A 24,672-nucleotide genomic window follows, 5' to 3' on the forward strand; every position below is an offset into this window, starting at 1 on the left:
TGTTTCAAAGATACTCTGTGAATATGGTTGTATGCTATAGTTTGTCTTAAAACCAATAAAGGCAATTTTTGTATCGCTATGTGATTATGTCCGTTAAATTTCTATAGGATCCTCAAATCTAGAGATATTACATAAAAGGGTTATCCAGTAGCATGGCTCAACTATCAGTTATTCATAGTCTAAAGATCTGTATGTTAGCTAACAATCAAGACAACTATAGAGCTGTTCCGGCATTATTTTAGGTAATCACTTTGAGCACAATAGTTATACGTATGCCACAAATCAAGAACACTAATTATTGTTGCAAAGTTTATTTATTAAAGGGGCATACAGTTTTCTGATTTTCAACCAATGACTGTGAAGTGACTTTAGTTGGAGGACATGGTGTTGCGAATCCAGGAGTTGTAGTTGCAGACCTTGGCGTACACGCCGGGCTTGTTCCTCATGGCGCAGCCATAACCCCAGGACACCACACCCTGCAGCTGACCGTTGCACACCACGGGTCCACCAGAGTCTCCCTGTCGGCACGCAGAGTGAAAGGACAACATGTGAGCAGAGCTGATCTAAAGTTTGTTTTGTCGGCTTTAGGAAACTGTGACTGTGTCTCTAACCTGGCAGGAGTCCTTGCCTCCCTCGAGGAATCCAGCACAGAACATGTTGGAGGTGATCTGTCCAGGGTAGGCGGACCTGCAGCTGCTGTCGCTCAGGATGGGGGCATCCAGGCACCTCAGACGATCAGGGTAGTTGCCTAAAGAGGAACAAAGTCAATACATGTGGTGTTCAGACTCAAACATAGCAAAACTGTCTTCCAGGTGTGACTGCAGTGAGTTACTGACTTCCAGAGCCGCTGGTGTTGCCCCATCCAGAGATCAGGCAGCGAGTGCCAGAGCTGGCACAGCTGGAGGGCAGAGACACGGCACGGACGTAGCTGTTCAGGGCGGCGGGGGTGCTCAGCTTGATCAGCATGATGTCATTGTCCAGGTTGCCGCTGTTGTAACTGGGGTGACGGATGACCTTGGCAGAGTTGATGAACTGCTCTGTGCCCTCACTGACGGCAATGTTGTGCTCACCCAGACGCACCTGCACACGACTGCAGAGAGAGGCAGTGTTCAAAAACATGTAAGTAATGTGACATTGCACCTTGATGATTAATGATTAAAATTCAAAGGTTTAAATAATATCTTCCATATGTGCAAAATAGCAACAGTGTAATTTTGGCAATGAAAATGTCAAGTCTGAGGTTCCTCCAACAACCTATGATACACATTACATAACGTAAAAGACATAAAACAGTGCAATACAATGCAAAGGGTCCAAGTAAGTTGCATGAATAAGAAACTTAAGTTCATATTAAATAGATTAAGATAAACTAACAAGTAAAATGATATACTGAACAGTAGAACAAATAATGTAATACATACATTAAATTGGAATACCAATTACATTGGAATAAACAGATGTACAAGTGAACATTATATTATAAGAGGCAGTGAAGGTATGCCAAACTTTTTCAAATGTGTGCACTTACGACTTGTAGCAGTGAGCAGCAGACAACACCCAGGTGCTGGAGATCAGGGAGGCTCCACAGAAGTGGTAGCCAGAGGACAGAGAAACCTGGTACGGCAAAGCATTCTTCCTGCACTCGTAGCCGCCAACAATTTTGTCGTCCTCAATGGGAGCAGCATCTGGTGGAGAATTAAGCAGAGTTTATGTTACTTTTTTTTTTATCATAAAGGGAAATTACTCCAGAGCCATACTGTCAAAACATTTTATGTCACTTCAAAATGACTTAAGTCTTTATACTTACAGGCCACTGCGAACAGGGCCAGAAGAATGAAAGCCTTCATGATGATGTCGGTGTGTGAGCTCAGGTTCACTGCAGGCCCTTTTAAACCCACTCTGCAGTCTGATTGACCAATGACACGTCTGTTCTTTATCTCTCTGGTGTGTGAAAGCCCACCTGGAAGAAGAGAGCCAGCGTATTGATGCCAAGAGTTTTAGTTCCACCTACGCCCCAAGCACAAGTGTATGTATAAACCCTTAAACCCAATGTGCCTGATTTCATGTTTATACCTAGAAATATATTTCACACAGAATCTCTTTTATTGGTATTCAGAGCAGACATGTATTTCATTTTGAATGTATGCTACTTGGTCTCAAGTGGTCAGGCACAAGTTGTCCCTTATTCAAAGAACTGTGTGTCAATTGCCTGTGGTATTTTATGGTATACTGTACCATCAACTCAAACCTTGGGGTGATGTGTATTGAATAACATCCCAAACTATATTTTTTTAACAGTATTGTTAACATTGAACAGCAAATATGATCCCTGGCAACAAAATGGCAACATGCCTTTGTTTTTAAATATAACCATTATGTTTGTTTTTATCTCAATTATTTAAGCTTTGTGTTAAGCTGTTAAGCTTTGTTCTCCTGATTCAGAAAACAATAAACAAGATAAAGTAGTGTCAAGTCAGCAAACTGTATTAACCATTACACATCACTGTATATACATAAATACTGTATTACGGTCAAGTAAATATTTAGTTTTTAAGGGGTAGGAAACATAAATGGTCTGACATATTTGTATACTTGTTGATGTTGGGATGACCCATACATTGATTGTAAATGTAAAATATATGTATGAATTCACTGAACTCATCAGTATTTAATTTGTAAAATAACATAGACTCATCCACAGTATACAGCCCCGGAAGAAATTAAGAGACCACTTCAGCATTATCATTTTCTCTTGTTTTATTATTTATAGGTATGTCTTTGAGCTAAATTATTATTTGTATTTATTTATTGTATTCCATAAACTACTGACAATGTTTATCTGTGTTGAAATTCAACAAACACTGGAAAGGCTGCCATAAATTTAGTGGTCTCTTCATTTTTTTCGGAGCTGATAATGTTCATATAGCTGCAGGCAGACCGCTCTTTATTTTACTCGCTCACAGATTTTTCCATGCAGGTTGCACAATGATCAAACATTATCCCACCTGGGAAACAGCAGCATGGTCAAAAAGAAAAAAACCTAGAATTTCAGGTCATCATTTTTCCAGTTAACAGATACAGATACTGTATGCAGCCCTCAACCCTGCTAGCTTTATATTACAACTATTTATTATATTTTGGTCTGCACATGCTTTACAAATCCTGTATTACTATTAGTGGTGGTGGTGACACACACACAAACACACACACACACACACACACACACACACACACACACACACACACACACACACACACACACACACACACACACACACACACACACACACACACACACACACACACACACACACACACAAAATAAACACTTTTGTTTTCCTGTTTAACTTCCCAGTTTATACATTTTTCAAAAATAATATATGTTTTACATTTGTTATGTTATATTATATTTATGTTTAATATTTGTCTCAACTATTATTCAATAATTGCATTGACATTAAATAAAACCATGTGATGATTGGGGTGATGTTTCACTTCACACAAATCTACAAGCTTTTGCATTGTAAGTCATTAGTTCAAACTTTATGGTTTATTGCACTTATTATAAGTCACTTTGGATAAAAGCATCGGCTAAATGCTATGAAATTCATTATTTATGTGACCCTCTAATTATTTATATATGTATACACATATCGATATTCCTAATGTCATTCAGAAATATGGGAACATTTGGTTTTCTATTTGTCCAGTTCATTTAAGGTTGGTGTAATTGTCCAAAAACTCTAAATAGCCTCATTTAAAATCTAACATGTTTGTCCATTTAGGTATTTTCAAAATAAAACAAAATAAAAAAATCGGTGCCATAAAGCATGACCATTTCACCTGTTGTTGTTTTTTAGATACAATACAACATGTGAAATACAATAGGAAAATATTTGGAAATGGTTTCCTCAAGGCATTGTTTTGGCTACAGAAAACACAATAATCATTCATCATTCAATCATTCAGATTAAACCTTTCTCCCCGACCTGATTGGTCCTGAACATCGGCCCCACCGTGACGTCCAAAGTAAGCGACTGTCTTCGGTTTGTGTATCGGTTGCTGAGCTAACAGCTGCACCAATTGTGTTTTGGTTTGTTTTGCCTCCCATGTGCAGTTATCATGAGGTAAGGAATACAACCCTGGGCTTTCATGTCATGTCTGCTCGCTGGTCACTAGTAGTTCAGGCCAGAGCTTTACATTTAAACTGTGTTTCCCTGTTAGCTAGCAGCTAGCATTGCAAGATCAGCACCTAATGTATGCGGAATGCGCAACCATTGCGGATGTGGTGCAGAAAAAAATGCGCATCGATGCGACAGATTAAAGACGTCAACGTCGGTGATACAAAACGGACAATTATTTTAAAATGCTTCACATTTGTAAGCAGTGTTACGTTGTGTTGTTTTATTTCAGCTCTGGAGGATATTCTTTGCCTTGAAGGACCACTGTATGCCAATTGGACTTTTAGATGTAGCTCTTAGCCTGCTTTAGGTGTTTTAACACCTTGTATATACATTCATAGCGACATATCACTATAAATAAAGATGCTATGGGAGCTGGATTTAAGTAGCTGCAGCTATCTATAAAAGTCTATTGACTCTTATCAAGATGCAACCATGGCTTGATTCATTTGAAGAATACTGATAAAAATAGTACTTTAACTCCATATTTCCATTAGAAATAGCCATAGTCAAATCCTTATTATCTGATACGGTATACTGAAGAGTTGTTATGTCTTTAGCAGTAGACTTAGTAACACATTGAACTTGTGTTAATGGGGCAACAGCTGCCACTATCAGAATTGGCCCACCAGTCAGTTCTGCTGTAAATCAGGTCTGACTCATGACTGAGTACTACGAGGAGGGGGGGCTGCTGTACGAGCAATCACCTCCCATGCACATCAAAGTGGAGTCTCCGGAGGGACCCTTTGGAGGGGGAGCCTCAGAAAACGGCTTCCCCAGGGAGGATGATGACTCCGAGGGCAGCTGTGACCAGAGCAGCGGATTGCCTGGGGGACTCCCCTTCAACGTGGTAGTGGTGCATCCGAACATCATGGCACCTGGCATCTCCTCAGACGACCTCTTGTCTATTGAACAAAGTAAGCCGGAGATTAAGAACATTATTGGAAACTGGATTGCATGTTTCCTTGTTTATTTGTACATTCTGCAAAGCATGTGGCTCTTATTGACCAAAGTTTACATTAAATGCTTTTCAGCAGTATGTTAAAGCACAGGCAAAGATACATAATAGTACACAATATCTATGCAAACAGTCACAGCATTTGCTTTAACATTTAGATCCAACATTATCACAGAAAGAAGATCTGATAAATTGATTTTTATAATCAATGTCTTTCCAAAAGTAGTCATGTAAGAGTGTTTTTGGATTAGCAGAGTGGAAATAGGGCTGACACTGTTAAGCACATTTTTCTTCTTCACACAGTATATTTAGCTTAACTTGAAACTGTTTTCTTTCCCTTTTGGGCTGTCCTCTCGCCTCTTTTTCTTTACAGACAGAGCTATGTCAGCTGCGCTGGCTGCTGGTGGTGCAGGAAAAAGAAAGAGTCGTTTCAGTGGAGCAGAGTTGGAGGTGTTGGTGTCAGAAGTCACTCGGTGTGAAGGGGAGCTGTTTGGTCCTGCAGGGAGACTCCGGCGGCGTGAGAGAGAACGCATCTGGGCAGGCATCCTAGAGAGAGTTAATGCCGTGTCCAGAGTCCCACGCACCCTTCGAGAGGTGAAGAAGCGCTGGGACGACCTAAAGAGACGCAACGGAGGCCGGCTGGCTGATGCTCGGCACCGCAGCTGTTACCTGCCATCAAGCAGAGGAGCTTCGATGCTTGGCCGTCCTTCACAGTCTAGCCCCAGACTTCAACATACCAGGCAAAAGCAAAGCACCAGACCAAAGCCCAGTTTCCCATGCTTCCCTGACTCTGATACAGGTAAAATATAAGTATTTTTCTTTGAAGATTCTCGAGAAACATATAACATCTACTCAAGTGTAATTACAGTATTTCTTTGCAGGTGTAGGTGGGGAAGGGTCAGAGAGAGATGGTTTGGACAAAGACGAGGACAATCCGGAGCGGGACAGAGAGATGGGAGAATCTGAGTGTGAACCAGTTGAGAACAGCATGGAAGACAAGTTGGGATTGGGACTAGGTCTGGGCATAGGACCCCCTCCTCCATCAGAACGATGGCTGCCTCCTTCCCCCCTCTACAGTGCTCCTTTCCTCAATGGCAGCCCTCAGCCCAGTAGTCCTCAGCCTTCACTCGGAGCACAGCAGGGGCCTCTTGAAGCCCCTCCACACAGCTCCTGGCTTGAAGATGAGCTTCGAGGGTTAGGGGAGGCAGCAATTCAACTAGGAAATCGGGTAGAGAAGAGCCTGCTGGAGTTTGGGGAGGGTTTCAGACAGGACATCAGAACACTTGTTGCTTCACAAGAGACACTGGCAGTTAGTCTTCAACAAAACAATGTCCTATTGCAAAGGCTTTTAGGAGTGCTTGAGGCCCAGCAGCAGCCTCAACAAAATCGTGTTCAACAAGCACACCAGTCGCAAACATCACAACAGCACTTACAGCCACAGGCAGCTCAGCAATTACAACACACAGAGCCACTGCAGCTTCAACAAGAGCGGATTGAAGCAACATTGCAAACACAACATCAGCAGCAGCCACTGGTGGTACAACAACAGCACCAAACGCAAATACAGCAGCAGCCACAAGTCAACCAGCATTCAACTCATCAGACAACTGTGGCAGTAGTTCCTGCATCATCGTCCCCTGAAGAACATGGCACTTTTCCTTTGGAAGCACCCACAAACACAAACAGAAGTGTGCAGAGGCCACGGCGAGGAAGAGCTGTTGATCACAGGCGCAGAAGAAGGCGCTGAGGACAAAATAATTTAGAAACTTAAAGTGAACATCATGCGTAGTTGGTGTTCCAAAATGTGACAAGATGTTATGCTGTTTTTTCTATTGACTGTAAAAAATATAATTTATGAGTTTTACGCCCCACTTCAAATCCATCATGCACTTAATTTTGTTTCAAAGAGGACTGAAGCCCATAAGAAAATTACACACGTGATAATAAGGTGGCCTTAACATTAGCTTGGTTCTTGAAAATTTGATGAAAGACTTACTGAAAAACAGTTGCTCTTTGGAGTGTCAACTTCCTTCATGAGACTGAAAAACCAGACAATGACATACTGTAGGATGTGATGTTTATTACGCATGTCACTGCACATGCTTTGCAGCCGAACTGACACTCTTAAGGGTTTAGCACTGTCTCAATTTTCCTGATTCACTAACTACATTGTCATAGAGTACTTGTAATCTGCAGTTGCCATATATGGTAGTCAAACAGCTATTGTACTTACCTGCTAATGTATGCTTGTGCTTTTAAACAGTTCCATGGAAAGTAATGTATTTTCCAGCTGTGGTTGGACAATAAAGTTAGACTGTGTTCTGTTTTGATGTGTTTCAAAACAACAGTGTTACATTAAGTCTAGCCAATTTTTGGTTTAAAGCAGAAAAACCTTCACAGCATAAGCAGTTCACAGTAGGCAATCGTATGTTTTTGATGGAATATAAAAGTATACAAAAGTATGTACGGGATATTTATTCAATTCTTGCATGCAGTACGATGAATGTGTTTGTAGATAGTCGCAAAGAAACAGCATATGGCCATCATCTACGTAGTTTTGCACAATATATATATTTTGTAGATAGTGACTGTTCCAATGAAATGTAACTAAACGATAATAAAACTCAGACATGGACTTAATAAATCCAGCTGATCACTTGTGGATTTGTGATTATAGCATATACAAAAAGTTTATTTAGTGTTGAAGATTTTTGATGTTGTGAATAGAGTGTTTGTTGTCTGTATAACAATAATGACAGCAAAACGGAAATTATAAACTTAAAGTTTATAATAATATTTGAAGAAATGCTGAACCACAGCTGGTTGTCAGTAATGGGTCTTTTATTTTGAAAATACCAACCGGAAGTGTCCTTCATTTTTCAGGCTGGCTGCATGAGCATGATCCTGTGTGTTCTGGATAAGGGGGTGCATGGGTGAAACATGGCCGACCCATCGGAGTCTCCCAAACGACAGAAATCCCCTGCGGAGGAGGTGGACACATCTGGGGGGAAGACTGAAGCAGAGTCGGGATGCAGCTCAAATCAGAAGGATGAAGAGACGCACACTGATCCCACAGAGAACCCCCATACTGAGCAGAGAACCAGCGTGGGGAGAGACTGTAGTGCCAGCCATCCTGAGGTTAGTATCGAGTCCGGGGCTGGAGACGGGAAAAAGACAAGTAATCCAGTAGAGGACCTAACGTCGGCGGAAAAAATGGCCGAGGCTCGTGTAAACGACCAGCGGGCTTACGAATGGTCCGAAACGGAAGACTACGATACAGAGGAGAAAACACACATGGATGCAGATGAGAAGAAGTCTGGTATGCTCACGTTTGTTAATGTTTTTTAACTATTAGCTTTAGCCTGTAGGCTAACCTGAGCTCTCACTACCGGTTAAACTCTGCTATGTTAATTACCATAACAAAATATGCTAGCATCCTGCAAAATATGTTGTGTTCTGCTTAGACCGGTAGCTGTGTTGGTTGCGTGCAGTTTGTGAAGTTAGGTACAGATATGTTGTTTATTTTTTGCATGCTCAATTATTTTAATTGTATTTATTTATTAGTTTTATTCCACTCGTGGCACTTATTACAAACAAAATATGCACACTTTAAGCAGTGTTTTGTAGCCCGTAATGGAAAGGAGCGTAAAAAATCATTACATTTTTTTAATCTCTTGCAGACCCCAAAAACGTATCAGAGAGTGCTGGAGAGCTGCAGCAAGATACACATGTAGAGGATCATATTACAAATAATGCTACTGAGGCGAAAACAACCCCCGATGAGGAGAAGCGACTGGCTGAGGAACCGGTGGAAGACTTTATCAAGACAGAGGATGTAATTGAAGAAGATGAAGAGGCAGAACAAGAAGATAGTGCTAATTTGACAGCTAAGCCCAAAAAGTGCCGTTTGGAGTGCAAAGAGTGCGGCCAGAGGTTCACCAGGCGTGAGACCTTCAACCTTCACCGACACTTTCACGCACACGAGGATGAGCTCACTCCGCTCACCTGTAAAGAATGCGGCCTTACCTTTCAGCACCGCAGCAGCCTCATCAAACACAAAATTGAACACAAAGAGAAGGATGAACAGCTTGCTTCTCCAAAAAAGGAGGAGGGTAAATTTAAATGTGCAGAATGTGAGAAGGTGTTCTCCTCAGTGGATAAGCTGAGGGACCACAACTGCAGCATTGCCGCAGAAAAGCCTTACCACTGCCCCCTTTGCCGCCAAGAGTTCCAGTTTAAGGTGTCTGTCACCAAGCACATGATGCTCCACTCCTGTGATAGCATCTTTACATGCCAAGAGTGCAGCCAAACTTTCCCAGACAGCATGGCACTGCGCTACCACCAGCGATCTCACACCGCCCTGAAACCCTATGAATGCCCAGAATGCGGCTTGGTTTTTAAACACTACTCTGTCATGGAAGATCACCGTCGCAAGCACACGGATAACACACGCTCTCATCTGTGCAACATCTGCGGCAAGACTTTCAAGTACAGCAGCCTCCTCCATCAACATCAGTATCTGCACACAGGCCAGAAGCCCTTCCGCTGCCCTGAATGTGGTAAAACATTCGCCTTTGCACAAAACATGAAGGCACACTGCCGCCAGCACAGACTGCGCCAAAACAACTCTTCAACTGAGCAGCCCAGCAACACTGCGTCCACACAGGAGGCAGGTAGAGGGCCGGGTAAAGAGAACACACACCAGAGCGAGGAACAAAAACGCACATTTAACTGCCCCCTCTGTCCCCTGACATACTTAATACCAGCTAACCTGAGAGCCCACATGCTTATTCACGAGGCCGAGTATGAAACGCTGGAGAGAACCCCCAGACACCCAAAGGAGAAGAGCAAGCATTGGGAAAAGGGATACACCTGTCCCTACTGCCCAAGCACTTTTCGTGAGAAAGTCAGTTTAAACTTTCATATTTTGAGTGGACACAAGTCTATACCACATCATATACAAAAGGTGACAACACTGCCTCAAATCCAATCTACTCCATTAAGCAGTGATAATGTACAGGGGAAAAGATCAAGTGATGGTGAAATCAACAAGTTGTTCAAGTGTTTAGAGTGTGGAAAAACCTTCCGCCACTCCTCAGTGTTAGATCTGCATATTCGTGTACATTCCAAGGACAGGCCTTACAAGTGCAGAGTGTGTAACAAGGGCTTTAGATTTAGTAGCTACTTACAGCAGCATCTCATCATCCATACAGGCGAGAAGCCATACACATGTCCAGACTGCGGAAAGGACTTTGCTTTCCTGCAGAACATGAAAACACATCAAAAGCTACATCAGGAAAAACCGTTCCGCTGCACCAGCTGCCGCAAAGGCTACAGCGACGAGACCCAACTGCAGCATCATATGTTATCACACAATGGGGACAAACCTCACAAGTGTAACCAGTGTGACAAGAGCTTCGGGTTAGCCTATCTTCTCCGGGATCACATGAACACACACACAGGGGAGAGACCTCATCGATGTGACGAGTGTCACAAAACTTTTTCTTGGTTTAGCAGCCTTCTAGTACACCAGAAGATACATTCTCGCAAACGCCAGGGTTTAAACCAGTATAATTCTTTCCCAATGGGTGCTAGGATTAGAGGCAGGGGTGGAAGGGGTAGCAGCGGAAGGAGAGGGGGGAGGCCCTTGTTGGGCTGGTCCCGACCTTTAGGGAGCTCTGGGCCTCAGCTGTCTCCTTATTCAGTTTCTGCACTGAGGGATGCCGAGTTGCACAGCAGGACGGTCGAGCCACAGCAGTCAATGCTCCCGTCACACATGGATGTACAAAGTAGAGCGCAGAAGGACCCGTGGCTGCCAGAGCTACGCCCACAACCGGTGCAGTGGAAGGTGGATGGTGGAGAGGTTATGCCTGTACCGCAGCAGCAACACGCAGAACCTCAGCAGAACCAGTTTGACAGTCCATCAAAGCTGGGTCTGCAGCAGCACCACCATCAGAGAGGTCCGGGCTGGCCCGATAGCCCCCTGATAACTCAGTCAGGCACCACATCTGCTCTGAGTTCAGAGTCATCTCACATGAAAAACAGTGCACCTGCTATTGTCAGCTCCCACATGGCAGCTGTGCCAAAAAAATCCAGCCCTTCCACAGTGAGTGAGATCGAGCAACAAAGGCTGCCCAAGCCCGTTACTTGGAGTAGCCCGCCCACCTCAACAGTGCTGGCTTCCACAAGCTCTTTGCAACATGATTTTTGTACTCCGTTGTCTTATGTAGATGGCGCTGCGCTCTGGAGCATCAGACCTGCTCTTCTGGCAAATTCACGAGGCTCTCCAAATAAGCTGGGTCAAGAGCTTCAGCTGCCAAGATGGGCAGGTGTCCCAGTGTCAATACAACAAGAGCCATCCACACATACTAAGAAAGAGGACACTAGAGTGTGGGAACTTAGTAATCCTCAAGTTATACCGTCGACTGTTATTCATCCAGAGAAGCCATGGAATGGCTCTGAGCTGCCAAAGCAGTGGGTTTCAGGCTTACCAGGTGTCTCCACCTCAGCTCAAATAGACCAAAGCAGTGCTATGCCAATTTCAACTCCTGTTTCCCATGGAGTAGGTAGCACTTTGTGGGACTTACAGACACCACCAGGAATTCCAAAGACTATAAACCCTGAAAAATTAGTAAACGCTCAAGATTTTCAAAAGCAGGTGTCATCCGCCTGGGCCAATGTGCAGAGTCTGACAACGACACAAAAGGTTCCCCTCACTATTCAATACGAGCCTCATCGTTTTGGCCAGGGTTTGGGAACCCACGTATGGGGCTTCCAAAGTAATCAGACGCTGCTCACTGGGCAATCTAAACCAGGAAATGGACCGGAGCTGCAGCAACAGCCAATGGTAACAGCCACTCAAATAATCATAAATCAGCCTTCTCCTTTTTTCTCAGCTCCCCTTGCTCCGCTCCCTCCTCTCGCTCTGCCTGGCCCACACCCTCTTCACTCTGTCGCAGTTGGCTCACTCTCAAGACCTCCACACCCTAATATTTTTTTTGCACCACAGGCAGTAATGAGCGAGAGGCCACACATGCCACAGACATTGCCCCTACCTCAGCTCGCCACACGGACAGAAACTCACAAGCTTGGCTCCCGTTTGCCTTTTGCCCAAGAACGGCTTCTCCAGTGCATGATATGCGGGTGTTCTCTTCCCCGGGAACTGGATCTACAAATGCATTACATGCAACATGCACAAGGAGACATTTGACAGTTCAATACTACCAATAGTTCTGATTTTCTTTTAAAATAATTTTCATTTTCTGGAACCTCATTTATTTGACCATCACTTGTGCTGTTTTAATAATTGAGCGGATGGGCATTAGATAAAAACAAAATGAAAGTGAATCTTGATTTGGTATCCACACTGAATTCATGGTGAAATATTTGTTGCTCCAAATAAGCTTGCACAGCGTTGTCTGTGATAGGGGGTGTATACTAGTGCCATTAAAATTAGTTTCACTGTCTTTTAAATGCATTTGTTGTTCAAATGTTTAACTGGTTTGAGCAACTTCTGAGGGTAGCAGATACATGAGGTTCTACATTTCATTTGTTGCCAATGACCTTTTAGATTTAGATAATATTAGTACTTTTAAGGCTAGTGTCATATGCTTGAACCATTTGAACTGTGTTTCTTCATGTACAGTATACTGTGTGCCTTTTTATGAGTACAGTCTGCATGTCTGCTGTCTTGGTATTTAAGGCCTAGTTTGTGCTTAAGGTTGGCTCAGCAATGTGACCTCACTCCAAAAACACAGAGCAACTCTTTCTTATAGTAAAGAAATGTAAGTTTTTGCATTTGAGGAGGAGGGGATTGGGATGATGGACAGCTTGATGGTTATGAGCTGGGTCCAAATATCACATAAGTTAAGTTTTAATCATGACAATTTGGTCAAGTGATTATTGGGAAAACACAGAAAAACTTGTCATTACAAAAATATTGAAAAAACAGTTGTGAGATAGTGACAGAAAAAAAATCAAACATAAATGTGTGTGATTTTTAGTCAATATATCACTATGACAAGACAAACATTACACTGACAAATATAATGTATATTCTGCTCTGTGCAATCAGCCCAGTTGAATTCAGCTTATTTCTGACAATGTTTCAGGACTGGTACACTTTATAATAAGACTTTAAACAGATTCTGAATAGCAGTAGCACCTACTGTTGAGTACCATGTAATGTGTATCTCTTACCAGAATGACTATTTCAAATTGGAATGTAACCGCATTTATAAAATTAGGTCCACTTTTGAGTACAATGCAATGTATTTTTTGTGAATACTGAATGATATTATTCCATTACTAGAGATTTAGCTGATTACAGAATCCCATCCCCACCATTGTGAAAATGGGCATTTGGTTGGTTTGGTGGCCCAAAAAGTCTGAAAATCTTCATAACTACTGTAAAATAAACACAGTCCATTTGTACAAAAAAAAATAACCTGTTCCTGTGCGTTTAAACATTCAATGTCTTTCAAACACATGTGCCCTTCTACCTCTATCCACTGTTTTAGCATGGAAAGAATTAGAATTTTCCCATGATGTCTACATATTGGATTAAATAAAACCTGCCTTTTACTACAATGTTATGATGTGCACTACTTCTCAGGGTTGAGATACAACATTTCGACATTCATATTAACATTAATATTAACATTCGTATTAGAGAGGACTTCATTTAGGCTTGGTAAAATTTCATATTCTGCATACATTTCTTCCTCTCCAACTTTTGGTTTGAAAAGATAGTAAGGCAAAATAAAAGTTTTGAAACGTTTTGGATAATTTTACACATTATTTATTTTGCAAAAGTACAGAAAGTGCAAATTATGGTTAAACCATTCTAACTTAATAAATCAAATAGGACAAGAAACCTTCGTACAAAATATTGCTAATTCGTTACTTAAGTAATACAACGCTTACAATGCTTTATATTTTTCTTTTTTTAATAACAAACTGATGTGCACACGTTTAAAGGATCTTTGTCCTAAAAAAAAAATTAAAAATGTTATAAATGTGTGTAATAATTGAAATATTTTATGTTAGTGTGTAGGGGGGCAAACATTTTTGCATATTTTACATTCAGATTTTCTACACTGTCCTAAAACCAACGAAGAAGAATCCACTTCCGCCGAGTGATGCATGTGTGATGTGTGTAAAACAGCTAGCTGTGCTGTTCTTCATCACTCACTAAAAGCATCACCGGCTGCTGCCTTGTTATGCAGTAGATTAGTATATGAGTTTTATTCTTTATTTTTCACCTCAGTTCTGCGCGAAGTAATTTCTGATAATAGCAACAAGCACATTCACAACAACTGTGGCGCTGTTAAGCTAACGAGCACTAGCAAGAGGAAGCTAGCACTACCACACAGAAACACTCCAAGATGGACGAAGCTGCTGCAGAGATCAGAGAGGACGGAGCAGAAAACAAGATCCACGATAGAGACATCACGTCTGAAAACAACGTCGATCCATCGGCCGAGGACACAACTGATGGTGAGTTGGCATTAGCTCTAAGTTAGCTGATGTCAGTTAGATTAACGTGGTTAGCATGCTCAATATCACTATTGTGTTCAGGCGTGGTGACCTCCTACACATACTTAACAGCAGGGACAGGGACATACTGTTCGAAATAACTGCGAATAACGATACTAACAAACCATTAACAATAAGCATGTTGCATTGACTTGCGTTGTCGCAGATCCACACACTGGACTGTTTTATATTTCATTATTTATGGATGCTCACTTCTGTTTTTACTGGAAAACCTTAGCGACCGTCCTAAAAACAGCTTATGTGGATACAAAGGGTTGACAGTAAGTAAATATGGTTTTGTTATCATCAAATAAGAAATGCATAAATAGCAGTCGTAGCTTTATTGAAAATTATTTATTAGGTGGCCAAGCTGAGAAACCATAGATATGAAAGCTTACATGCGATTGTTATTGTTTTAGTTTATGACCCGCAAACTGTTAAACAAATTGAAATATTTTCTGATGACATCAAGCACTGTATAGTAATCTATTTCGGCCTAAAATGAACACACATCATACAGAAGCACTGCATTAAGCAGCTTAACTATACACTTAGCTTGATTGTAGATCATATATCATCTTTTTGTTTCATCATAACCTAAATAACCTAATATGATCTTTTGGTGAGATAAAGCTTAAATATCTACAGGAAAGCGGCTTCCTCTCTGAAGGCTTTTCATTGAACATATTGTCTTCCTGTGGGGTTATTCCAACCTAACTTCCTATGTGCACAGATTTTGAATTCAGAAATGAATCAATACAAATATTAGGGTTGTTCTCCAGAACACTGTTTTTTTTTTTTAACAATTATGGATCCAGGGGGAGGATTTTAAACTTGTAATGGCAATGTGATGTAAAAGAAAAATACGTTTACTCTTGTGTAAAGCGAACAATAAGGAGTTTTGTGACGTCTGTTTTTATTGTCTGGCAACAGACTTAATGTTCTTTCTCAAAGCTTATCTTTGTATTTCGAAAACATGAATTTAGATATTATCATACATTTTTAAGAAACCTTGTACTGTTTACAATTAAATTTGACTGCAATTGCAGTACAACTTACAGTGAATCATCTGCAGTGAAGATTTCTCCTTACTAAACCCTATGGTTATGCACCACAATGTATCGAAATGTGGTGATTTGTAACATTTTCCTATTTAACAATGCAAAACTGAAGTAACCCTTTTTAATAACTGAACTTCACAGAGGTAATTTGGTTCAAGCACTGAATGTATTAGCCCCTCTGTAAACTTTAATTACTCATTAAAATAAAGATATGATTTGCACCTTTGTATTTGGGTTTTTTGTCTTTCTTTCTTGAAACAGTAGGTGGCTTTGACCTCCTATCTTCCCCTTTCTATTTTTAGGGGTTGGGGTTTTCTGCTGTCGGGATTGTGGAGAAGCCTTCAGAGAGGAGGCAGCTTTCTTGGAGCATCGCCATCAGCACCCACAAGAAAGCGTATATTTAGACAACCAGTTGGATGGTTTACCTGATGCAGAAAAGGACAATGAAACAACTAATTTCTGTACTATATGTTCACTATCATTTGTGGAACCAAGTGAATTCATCTCTCATTTGGAAAAAAGCCATGGTCAAGCCTTGCCAAAGGAGTCTGGCATTCAAACAAATCCTGGGATAACAAAGCAACACACCTATGAATGTCCAGACTGTGGGAAATGTTACTTTGTGATCGGACACTTCCTCAACCATCAGCGCTCACACAGAAAAGCCTCCAAATCTGTTTTTCATGATCTTGAACATTTGAAAAAGAAGTCATTTCAATGTGAGTCTTGTGGGAGGAATTATTCACGGGCTTCAGCTCTCGATGCACACCGTCGTTGTCATGAGGAAAAGTTAGTTAAGCCACGAAACAAGAATTCAGCAGAAGCATTTCACACTGAGGAGTCAATAGTTGAAGCCAAGCCCAGTGAAAGCCAGACTCTTGAGGATACACCTGAAAAAACCTTTAAGTGTTCATGTGGTAAAGCTTTTACTGCTCTGATGCGCCTTAAAACACATCAACGATTTAGCCGCAACAGTCAATGCTCCCCAGAAGAAATGAAAGAAAAACCAAAGAAAATCTCCAATGAGTTTTTCTGTGATGAGTGTAAAAAGGCTTTCACTGGACATATTGCCCTCTTTAACCATCAGCGATGGCATGCCAATCACTCTGATGATTCTGCGAAAAGGTTTCCATGTGAGGAATGTGGCAAAGTATTTATGACACTAACGTTCTACTACAGGCATCAGCGCACAGCGCACAGTGAGGAGACACCAGCAAAGTCGTTTCTTCACCAAGTGTGTCAGCTGCAGAAAAAGGCATTTGAATGTAAAGATTGTGGGCTAAAGTTTTCTAGGGCTTCAGCACTACTATCCCATCAGCTTCATCACACAGATGTTTATGGAGAAACAGAGAAGGAGTCTCAGATGAGTACATCTCTGCTACCTCAACCGAACACGTTGGAAAAGGAAAAAAAAGAGACTAAGCAGGAAGAAGTGGAATCAGAAAATGTGCCTCCTATAAGTGTGGTTGAAGAAGACTCGCATGCAAATGAGACTGATGAAGAGTTGGACAGTTATGACCCTGGGGACTTTATTGTTCAGGTGATCAGTGCAAGTGAATCTGAGGATGAGGCCGCCCAAGACCCGAATCCTGATCTTGAGCTGCTGTGTGAATCAGATCAGGAAATAAAAGATGACGGCGACACTGGAGTTTCCCCCAGTGGTCTTGTTTTAAAATCAGACATGGATTTGAAAATTGTAGAAATTGACTTCGAGCAAACTGATGAACAATGTGCACTGATAGCGAGCGAAGCCGAAAATAAACCGACAGAAGAAAGATTTGATTGCCCAGAGTGTTATCGTTGGTTTTCTAGCGCTTCATCTCTGCGCGTTCACAGAATGTGGCATGGCGTTCGTAAGAGAAAACGACAGATTCCAGGTCAGTCAGTGGCAGTTAACACATGTGACACATGTGGCCACGAATCCAGTAGCTATGCAGCTCACTGCAGTCACATTCAACAACACAATAATCTTAACACAAGCAATGATGGTGAATCAGAAGGATTAGAGACGAAACATATAGTGTGCAATAAGTGTGGTAAGAGCTTCTCACGTTTGTCTGCTTTAGTCTCTCATCAGCTGCATCATCCCAAAAGAAAACAGTATCAATGCCCAGATTGCATGATGTCTTATTCTTATGCAGCTAGTTTTGTTAACCATGTGAAAAACTGCTCTGCACAAAAGAAGGAGAATATGTTGCTCAATAAAAAAGAATACAATCCAAAGAAGACCCTTCTAGGCCCTAAGATTTATCATTGTGAACAGTGCGGGAAGGGCTTTTGGTCTTTAGGAGCGTATTCCCACCACAAGCAAAGTCAGACCGAGTGTACAGATTTAAGGCTTAGAAAAGGTGCCCCCGGATCTCTGCACTCTGTTAATGGACACCAACGCCCCAAGGTTGCATGTCCAGTTTGTGGTAGAAAGTTCCGTCACAAGGGCATAATGGCATTGCACATGCGAAAACATGAAAACGGGAATCACAAATGTGAACTGTGCAACAGGTCGTTCCGTCTTTTTTCCAGCCTTCTGAGGCACCAGGTTGTACATAGTGAGTTACTCCCACCGCCCATCAAGTCTTTTCAGCATCAGGTAGAGCAGTTGAAAAAGAACACATACAGCTGTCCTGACTGCGGGAAGCTATTTTCACGGGCCAAAGCACTTCAGTTTCACATGAAAAGCCACGGGTACGAAACTGGGCACTCGCCATCATCGCCAAGATCTACTGTCACGCTGGAGGATCTGCAGTGTGCGACATGCCTTGCACATTTTAACAACAAAGCTTCTTTGCGGGCTCATCGCAAACTTTGCATTAAAAGAGAAAGTCAAAAAGTTGATTTTAAGACAGAACCCTCCGAAAATGATTATACTGTAAAGGACAGTATGGATAGCACACAGGGAAGCTCTGAGCAAGTAACACTACATGAAGTAAAGCAGGAACACGAGAGTGTGCAGCCAATGTTGGTAAATCAAACAGGTGAAGGCAAAATAGGAAACCCAAGCACAGCAAATTTAAAATATAAATGCGAAAAGTGTGACAGAAGCTTTTCAGTGGCTGGAGCTTTGAATTTTCATAAAAGAACTCATGCCGATGATGACAAATCTGAAGCAAAATCAGAAATGGCCATGTCTGTAATGCTTAAAAAAGCTAAACAGGAAGAGTCGAGTAAAGGAGGTTTTCACTGCTCGGAATGCGGGAGAAGGTTTATGTCTAACTCGGCCCTCGGCTCCCACAGAAGATGGCACAAAGATAAGAAATTAACATGGTCCTTGCTAAAAGATGAGGAATTGAAATCTGTGAAAAGCAAAACAGAGGATGGGCATTTTCAGTGCCAAAAATGTGGCAAACAGTTTTTTGACTATCGTGTTCTCCAGCGCCACAAAATGTTTAACCCTCAGTGTCAAACAAAAACTGAACCAGAGCTTGATTCAAACAGAAGAATTGAGAGCCCTAGCAGACTAAACAAATCTAAATTTGTTTGTCTAGAATGTAACACAACATTTGAGCAACAATTTCTTCTAGCTGCTCACTATGAAAATGAGCATAACGTTCGATCCGATCGTGCAGAAGACGGTCTCGCCATAGTTGGCCAGGACCCAAAACAGGTTGATGTAAACCTTAGTCGGAGAGAGTTAATGTCATCAAAATCAAAGCCAAAAGCTCACCAGTGCCCCATGTGCTCTATGACTTTTGCTAAGGCAAGAGGTCTGCATGCCCACAAATGGCAGGCCCACTCCAAAAGGACAAAAAGTAAAAATAAGATAATTTTGAGGGTAAAAACCAATGCCTCAAGCAGTGAAGTCAAACAGACGGAAACAATGAGTCATGTTGGCAAAGAAAAGAAGAAAACTAAACCAGCCCCCTCACTTGTAAGATATGTTTGCTGCCTTGACTGTGGGAAGCAGTGCAGTTCAACAGACGCCCTGTTTGACCATAAGAAAGTGTGCCACGAGATAAAAGAAGAGAAGATCAAGACTCCGGAAACCCTGGCCGAGGTTTCCCCACCACTAAGCCGTCTATCAGAGCATACGGCCAAATGCCTATTCAAGTGTGATAAGTGTGGAAAAGCTTTCCAAACTGAGGAACAACTGGCGACCCATAAGACCAAGGCAAAGAGCCGCCCGTATTGTTGCGCCCTGTGCTGCATTGGATTTTGGTCAGAGAATCAGCTGCAGCAACACCTCGCCTGGCACGATGAAGTCCGTTGTCGTCTACCCAATGAGGTTCGCTATAGGCTCAGCGCTGCTCTGACCTCTAAACCTTCAAAAGCCAACATCCCCTCTGCTGACACCAGGGGAACATCCTGTTCATCAGAGAACCAGTCCCAAAAAAGCCATAAGTGCCAACATTGTGGCAAAGCCTTTCTTTCACCAACTGCATTACAAAAGCACGAAACTCAGCACTGTAACAACGACTCGTATCATTGCTCCATTTGCCCCAGGACCTTCAGTGAAATACAGGACCTTATCGATCATCACCAGGAATGTAATGGTGATTACAAAAGGCCGAATGATGCCCCTGCTGCTGTCTCCTCAGGAGAAGCCGATAGCCTTACTTGCCTTGAATGTGGAACTACTTTCAGTCAAGAAACTGATTTGCACCAGCACTACATGGAGCATGCCCATGGATTGTACTATACTGTACAACCTGTAAAGGACTGAAGTGAAAACACTGTAGATTGTTTTGGAGGTTGCCCAACCACTTAAATATGTTAAGCTACGTAATTCTTGGATAGAAATGTTTTTAGGCTAAGTAGAAAGCGTCTCCATTTTGTTCCTCTCTCTCTCTCTCTCTCTCTTTCTCTCTCTCTCTCTCTCTCTTCCCCCCCCCCCCCCCCCCTTGTTGTTGTTGTTTTTTTATTTCAGGCTTCCGTTACACTGGAAAAATTACTGTGCAAAGGTTTAAAAAGAACCTCTTTTATAAATGATGTTGTAATGTCACAATTATTTTTGAGCCACCCGTTGATTTGTCCCGTTATTAATAGAGTTGTCAAGAGTTGAACCGTGGTTATTTCTTTGGTGAAAATTGACTTGAGTATGGTAGTTTATATCTAGATGTATAACGAAGGATTGGAAGCATTTATGCATGTACATGTTTGTCATCAATCTGAACATTGCGGCTGACACACCACATATTTTCAAAGTTTATTAATTGAAATACTTCTGCACAACTAATGTATACTAGATTTGCTTGTCCCTTTCAGTACATGAGGTACAGGTAGTTAGCCATTACCTACCAAAAACACATTTAAATTTCAGATAATTGTATGTCATGTACAATACGTTTAGCATTAATTGATGGAGATACTCCCATGCTATTTCTTTTGTAGTGTTGTGTTTCTATGTTGTGGATATACTATTCCTTATGTAAACTAAAATAGTGCTTACGTTTATGTAGGATAGTTGTTAGTTTACTGTGCTACTTAAAAGGTATTTGGATTTTACAAAAGATGTTACTTTGTCTTACTTGCTGTTTCCAAATTAAAGAAGAAAAGAGCTCTAAAAAAGTTACAAAATAAAAGCAAAACAAATATTTGGTATGTGTCACGTGAATTACTGGGTTGTGTGATTCATATAACTTATTTTTAGTCATTAACATCAGAAGAACATCAGTCTTGACATCCATCGAAATCATTTCAGAGAACATTATGGATATAGTTTCTGGAGTGTGCCAGCAGACTATTTATAGAATTTGGTGTTAAATAATAATCAATTTAAGGTTAATTGATGCATTATAAACCTAAAAAAATGTTACATTTCACAATGAATGCAATTCTACTCATTGTGTTTAAGTTTTTAATTCAAGATGAATGTTTGAAGAATTTTTTTTATTGAAAAATAAGTTAGACATTTCTGATTCTTCTCTCTTTTTGCACTATTTTATTTATCTTTTGCACCATGCATGTTGAGTTGTTGGAGGAGCACGCGACATAAGATTTTCATTGCCAACATATACGCTGTATCTGCTGTGCATATGACAAATAAAACCTTGAAACCTTGAAACCTTGATTATAAATATTACATTTGTTTTTCATCTTTATAATGTAATTGGTAAAAGCTTCATTTGACATATAAAGAAGTCTTGATTAAAATACATATTGAAGTAATGTGCCACCTTGGAATAAGTCTGAGCAGCTGAGGTATTTTACTTATTTGAGTGGCTCTCTCCAGGCTCCATAGATGGGTCACAGATAATATCCTTACTTCACAGACAGGCTGAACAAGGCTAAAAACATTCATTTCACTTGACGAAGAGAAGAGCCACATCTCAGTCTTGTAAGTTTAACCTGCTGAAGTTAAACTTTGGCCACTGTACCAGTAATGCTTTTTCCTACCTGTAACCAACAGCAAAATATCAGCTGGAAAATCATGTATTTATTTATTCATCGAATCAGAAAATATATGCTAGTTTATTTTATAACAACTTAATGAGTTCATTCAATTCATGAAATGATTTTTTGACTTGTTAAACTAATTGCTCCTTTTTTCTTTTCTAGCCAAACAGGACAGCATTTCATGTGAGGATTGTGGACTGAAGTTTACACAATGGGACGTCTACAATACCCACCTGCACCAACACGCCCTGGAAGAGGGAGAGGAGGAAGAGGAGGAAGAGCCCCAGATGGGAGAAGACATGAGTCCTGTGTCAGAACTGGATTCTGAAAGAGGAGACGATGGAGAAAGCCAAGATGTAGACATTGGTGAAGCAGATGAGTGTGACACAAGAAGTTCATGGCAGAAACAACCCTCAGGATTTACAGAAGATGTTGGGGACGCTTCAACGAAGGAGCAAATTGGGAAATATCATACTTGCTTAGTTTGTGGGAAGGTTTATACTTATCTGGTTTCATACCAAAAACACCTACAGCTGCATGAAAACCCGCCATCTCCCACTAAAAGTCCACACAATATCCATAATTTACCTCAGCATCAGTGTCTGGACTGTGGGATGTCATTTATCAGGCGAGCACGGCTTCTTGGTCACATGAGAATCCACAGGTCATCCAAATCAATACCTCCTAGATGTGATCAGTGTGGCATAGACTTCAGGTCAATAAAGTCATGGATGAGTCACGTCGACATCCATAGAAATAAACCCTTTTGGTGTTTAAGTTGTGCCAAAGGCTTTAGAAGCGAATATTCTCTAGATAAACACCTGCGCAGTCACACTCTGACGAAACATACGTGCCATATTTGCCACGAGAGCTTCCACGCATCGAAACAGCTAAGGATCCACTACAACACCCACAGCGGAGCGAAACCTTACCAGTGTACATTCTGCGGGAAGAGCTTTTTCAAACGTGGAAATCTACTTTTGCACCGAAAAAGGCATCTTAGAGCTTATGCTGGGTTCAACGGGATGCTTCGGGGTTCCAGGAAGCGAAAAAATCAAAGAATGAAACATCTTCTGGCTAGTGTCAAAGAGGAGCCAGAAATGGATACATACATGGAACATCTACCCTGGAAACAAGAACCAATCGAGGAAAATGTAACTCAACAGCCATGTGAGTCTGGGGATCATGCAAGCTCTGAAGAGTCAGATTGTGGAGAGCCCTTACATCACTTCAAGCTTTCAAAACCACCAGGGTCTGCTCTGTCCGATCCACATGATGGATTGAAATCAGAACCTGTACAACCTCCAACAGGACAGGCGCTGTTTGGGAGCAAATCACAAGAAAATAACATATACACAGAACATAAGTATTGGGAATGGGAATGTGTTGAATGTGATATGGGCTTTGATGAAGTGGAAAAACTACATTCGCATTATGTAAAGCATGCTACTGGGGAGCTGCCGATACCACATGATGATATTGAAGATATTTAGGATCGAAGGCTCACAAGCATTTATTTTTCACATGTCTTACCATTTAAAGAAATATGGTTAAGAAACAAATTGGATGAATTTGTATGGTTTGATTATTGTTATTTAGTGTGCTTAAAGGATATTAACTCTAACCCACTGTTACATTAAAATGATTATAATGTCACAACAGAGTAAGCCTCATCATGTCTGACGCTATGAGATTGTACTACAGTTTTTTAATGCATTTTGATATGTAAACTGTGACTATTGGTGTGGGAAAAGTAAAGCTACTTCCCCATTCCATCTTAAACCCAAATAAAATGAAATGCATTCAAAATGTTTGTGTTTGTCTGTATGTGCTTTTGGATAATACAGTTTAATATAATATAGTATATGCATAGAGATGGCTATTCTGTAAATGTTGCATGATTTGAAATATTTTATTTAGAGCTGACATATTATAAGAACAGCTGAGATATCTGAGTGGTAAAAATATATATCCATTCATGAATGACAGCAACAGTAAGTGTGCCGGACTTCTGTGCATTCTATAGCTCTTAATAAAAATGTATACTATAAGCTTATATATGGCTGATTAGCTAGCCACAATCAGCAGTTTAACAATAAATGGAGTTTGTACAGTATGTGATGGCTAAGGTTTAAATACAGTGATAACTGATGGAGCTCAAGAGACTTCCACACATTAGCGTATTCTTGGTTTATCAACTTACCTTACTGAGCAGTTCCTAATTATAATGCAGCTTCAACAAGGATATAAAGAAATAAGAATACCACAGATATGTGAATAAGATAATATGTACTTTATTGATCCTTGAATTGATTGATTATTTTGGTCAAAGCTGCATGTTAAAACAACTAACACATTTTAGAAGTAGGATATTACATTAAGTGTGCAAGTGTGTTTGAACAAAGTTAAAAGTACATTTTATTTTAAAATATTTCTTAAACATAGTTGATGTATTGTAGTCTTTAAGCAGAGTGTGGGCGTAGCACTCCTGGATGAGTGGCGGGCTGATTGTGGGAAAAACCACAGTTCCCATGATGCCTCCGCGGTCCCCTCAGGAGTGACGTCACGGTGTCTGCAGTTGGTCTGTGTTGGCTTTGTGCAGAGC

The 24,672-nt window shown here is 41.1% G+C and overlaps 4 protein-coding genes across 7 annotated transcripts; 3 read left to right on the forward strand and 1 right to left on the reverse strand.

The window, feature by feature from the left end:
* Positions 1-295: 295 nt before the first annotated feature.
* LOC134861565 (trypsin-3) lies at positions 296-2,032 on the reverse strand. The gene is made up of 5 exons (XM_063878860.1): positions 1,808-2,032; positions 1,529-1,685; positions 837-1,090; positions 612-748; positions 296-518 (listed from the first exon to the last, which is right to left on the reverse strand). The coding sequence occupies exons 1-5, from the start codon at positions 1,845-1,847 to the stop codon at positions 369-371; spliced, it is 738 nt and encodes a 245-aa protein (XP_063734930.1). The 5' UTR covers positions 1,848-2,032; the 3' UTR covers positions 296-368.
* Positions 2,033-4,022: 1,990 nt separating this feature from the next.
* On the forward strand, positions 4,023-7,783 carry si:ch211-261d7.3 (uncharacterized). 3 transcript variants are annotated; one of them, XM_063878837.1, is made up of 4 exons: positions 4,023-4,127; positions 4,414-5,098; positions 5,513-5,938; positions 6,021-7,783. In XM_063878837.1, the coding sequence occupies exons 2-4, from the start codon at positions 4,843-4,845 to the stop codon at positions 6,884-6,886; spliced, it is 1,548 nt and encodes a 515-aa protein (XP_063734907.1). In that variant the 5' UTR covers positions 4,023-4,127; positions 4,414-4,842; the 3' UTR covers positions 6,887-7,783. The 3 variants fall into 3 exon arrangements, with proteins under 3 accessions (XP_063734907.1, XP_063734906.1, XP_063734908.1); XM_063878838.1 differs by having other exon boundaries at positions 4,046-4,127; positions 4,834-5,098; XM_063878836.1 differs by having other exon boundaries at positions 4,036-5,098.
* A 207-nt stretch (positions 7,784-7,990) lies between these two features.
* On the forward strand, positions 7,991-13,728 carry zgc:66448 (uncharacterized protein LOC327401 homolog). The gene is made up of 2 exons (XM_063878806.1): positions 7,991-8,458; positions 8,820-13,728. Exons 1-2 carry the CDS (start codon positions 8,080-8,082, stop codon positions 12,347-12,349), a joined length of 3,909 nt encoding a protein of 1,302 aa, XP_063734876.1. The 5' UTR covers positions 7,991-8,079; the 3' UTR covers positions 12,350-13,728.
* Positions 13,729-14,262: 534 nt separating this feature from the next.
* On the forward strand, positions 14,263-23,876 carry si:ch211-261d7.6 (zinc finger protein 184). 2 transcript variants are annotated; one of them, XM_063879561.1, is made up of 2 exons: positions 14,263-14,637; positions 22,230-23,876. In XM_063879561.1, exons 1-2 carry the CDS (start codon positions 14,526-14,528, stop codon positions 23,558-23,560), a joined length of 1,443 nt encoding a protein of 480 aa, XP_063735631.1. In that variant the 5' UTR covers positions 14,263-14,525; the 3' UTR covers positions 23,561-23,876. The 2 variants fall into 2 exon arrangements, with proteins under 2 accessions (XP_063735631.1, XP_063735630.1); XM_063879560.1 differs by lacking the exon at positions 22,230-23,876 and adding an exon at positions 16,040-21,265.
* Positions 23,877-24,672: the final 796 nt, after the last annotated feature.

Source organism: Eleginops maclovinus, chromosome 3, assembly GCF_036324505.1.
Source record: "Eleginops maclovinus isolate JMC-PN-2008 ecotype Puerto Natales chromosome 3, JC_Emac_rtc_rv5, whole genome shotgun sequence".
In the NCBI taxonomy this organism is placed as follows: domain Eukaryota; kingdom Metazoa; phylum Chordata; class Actinopteri; order Perciformes; family Eleginopidae; genus Eleginops; species Eleginops maclovinus.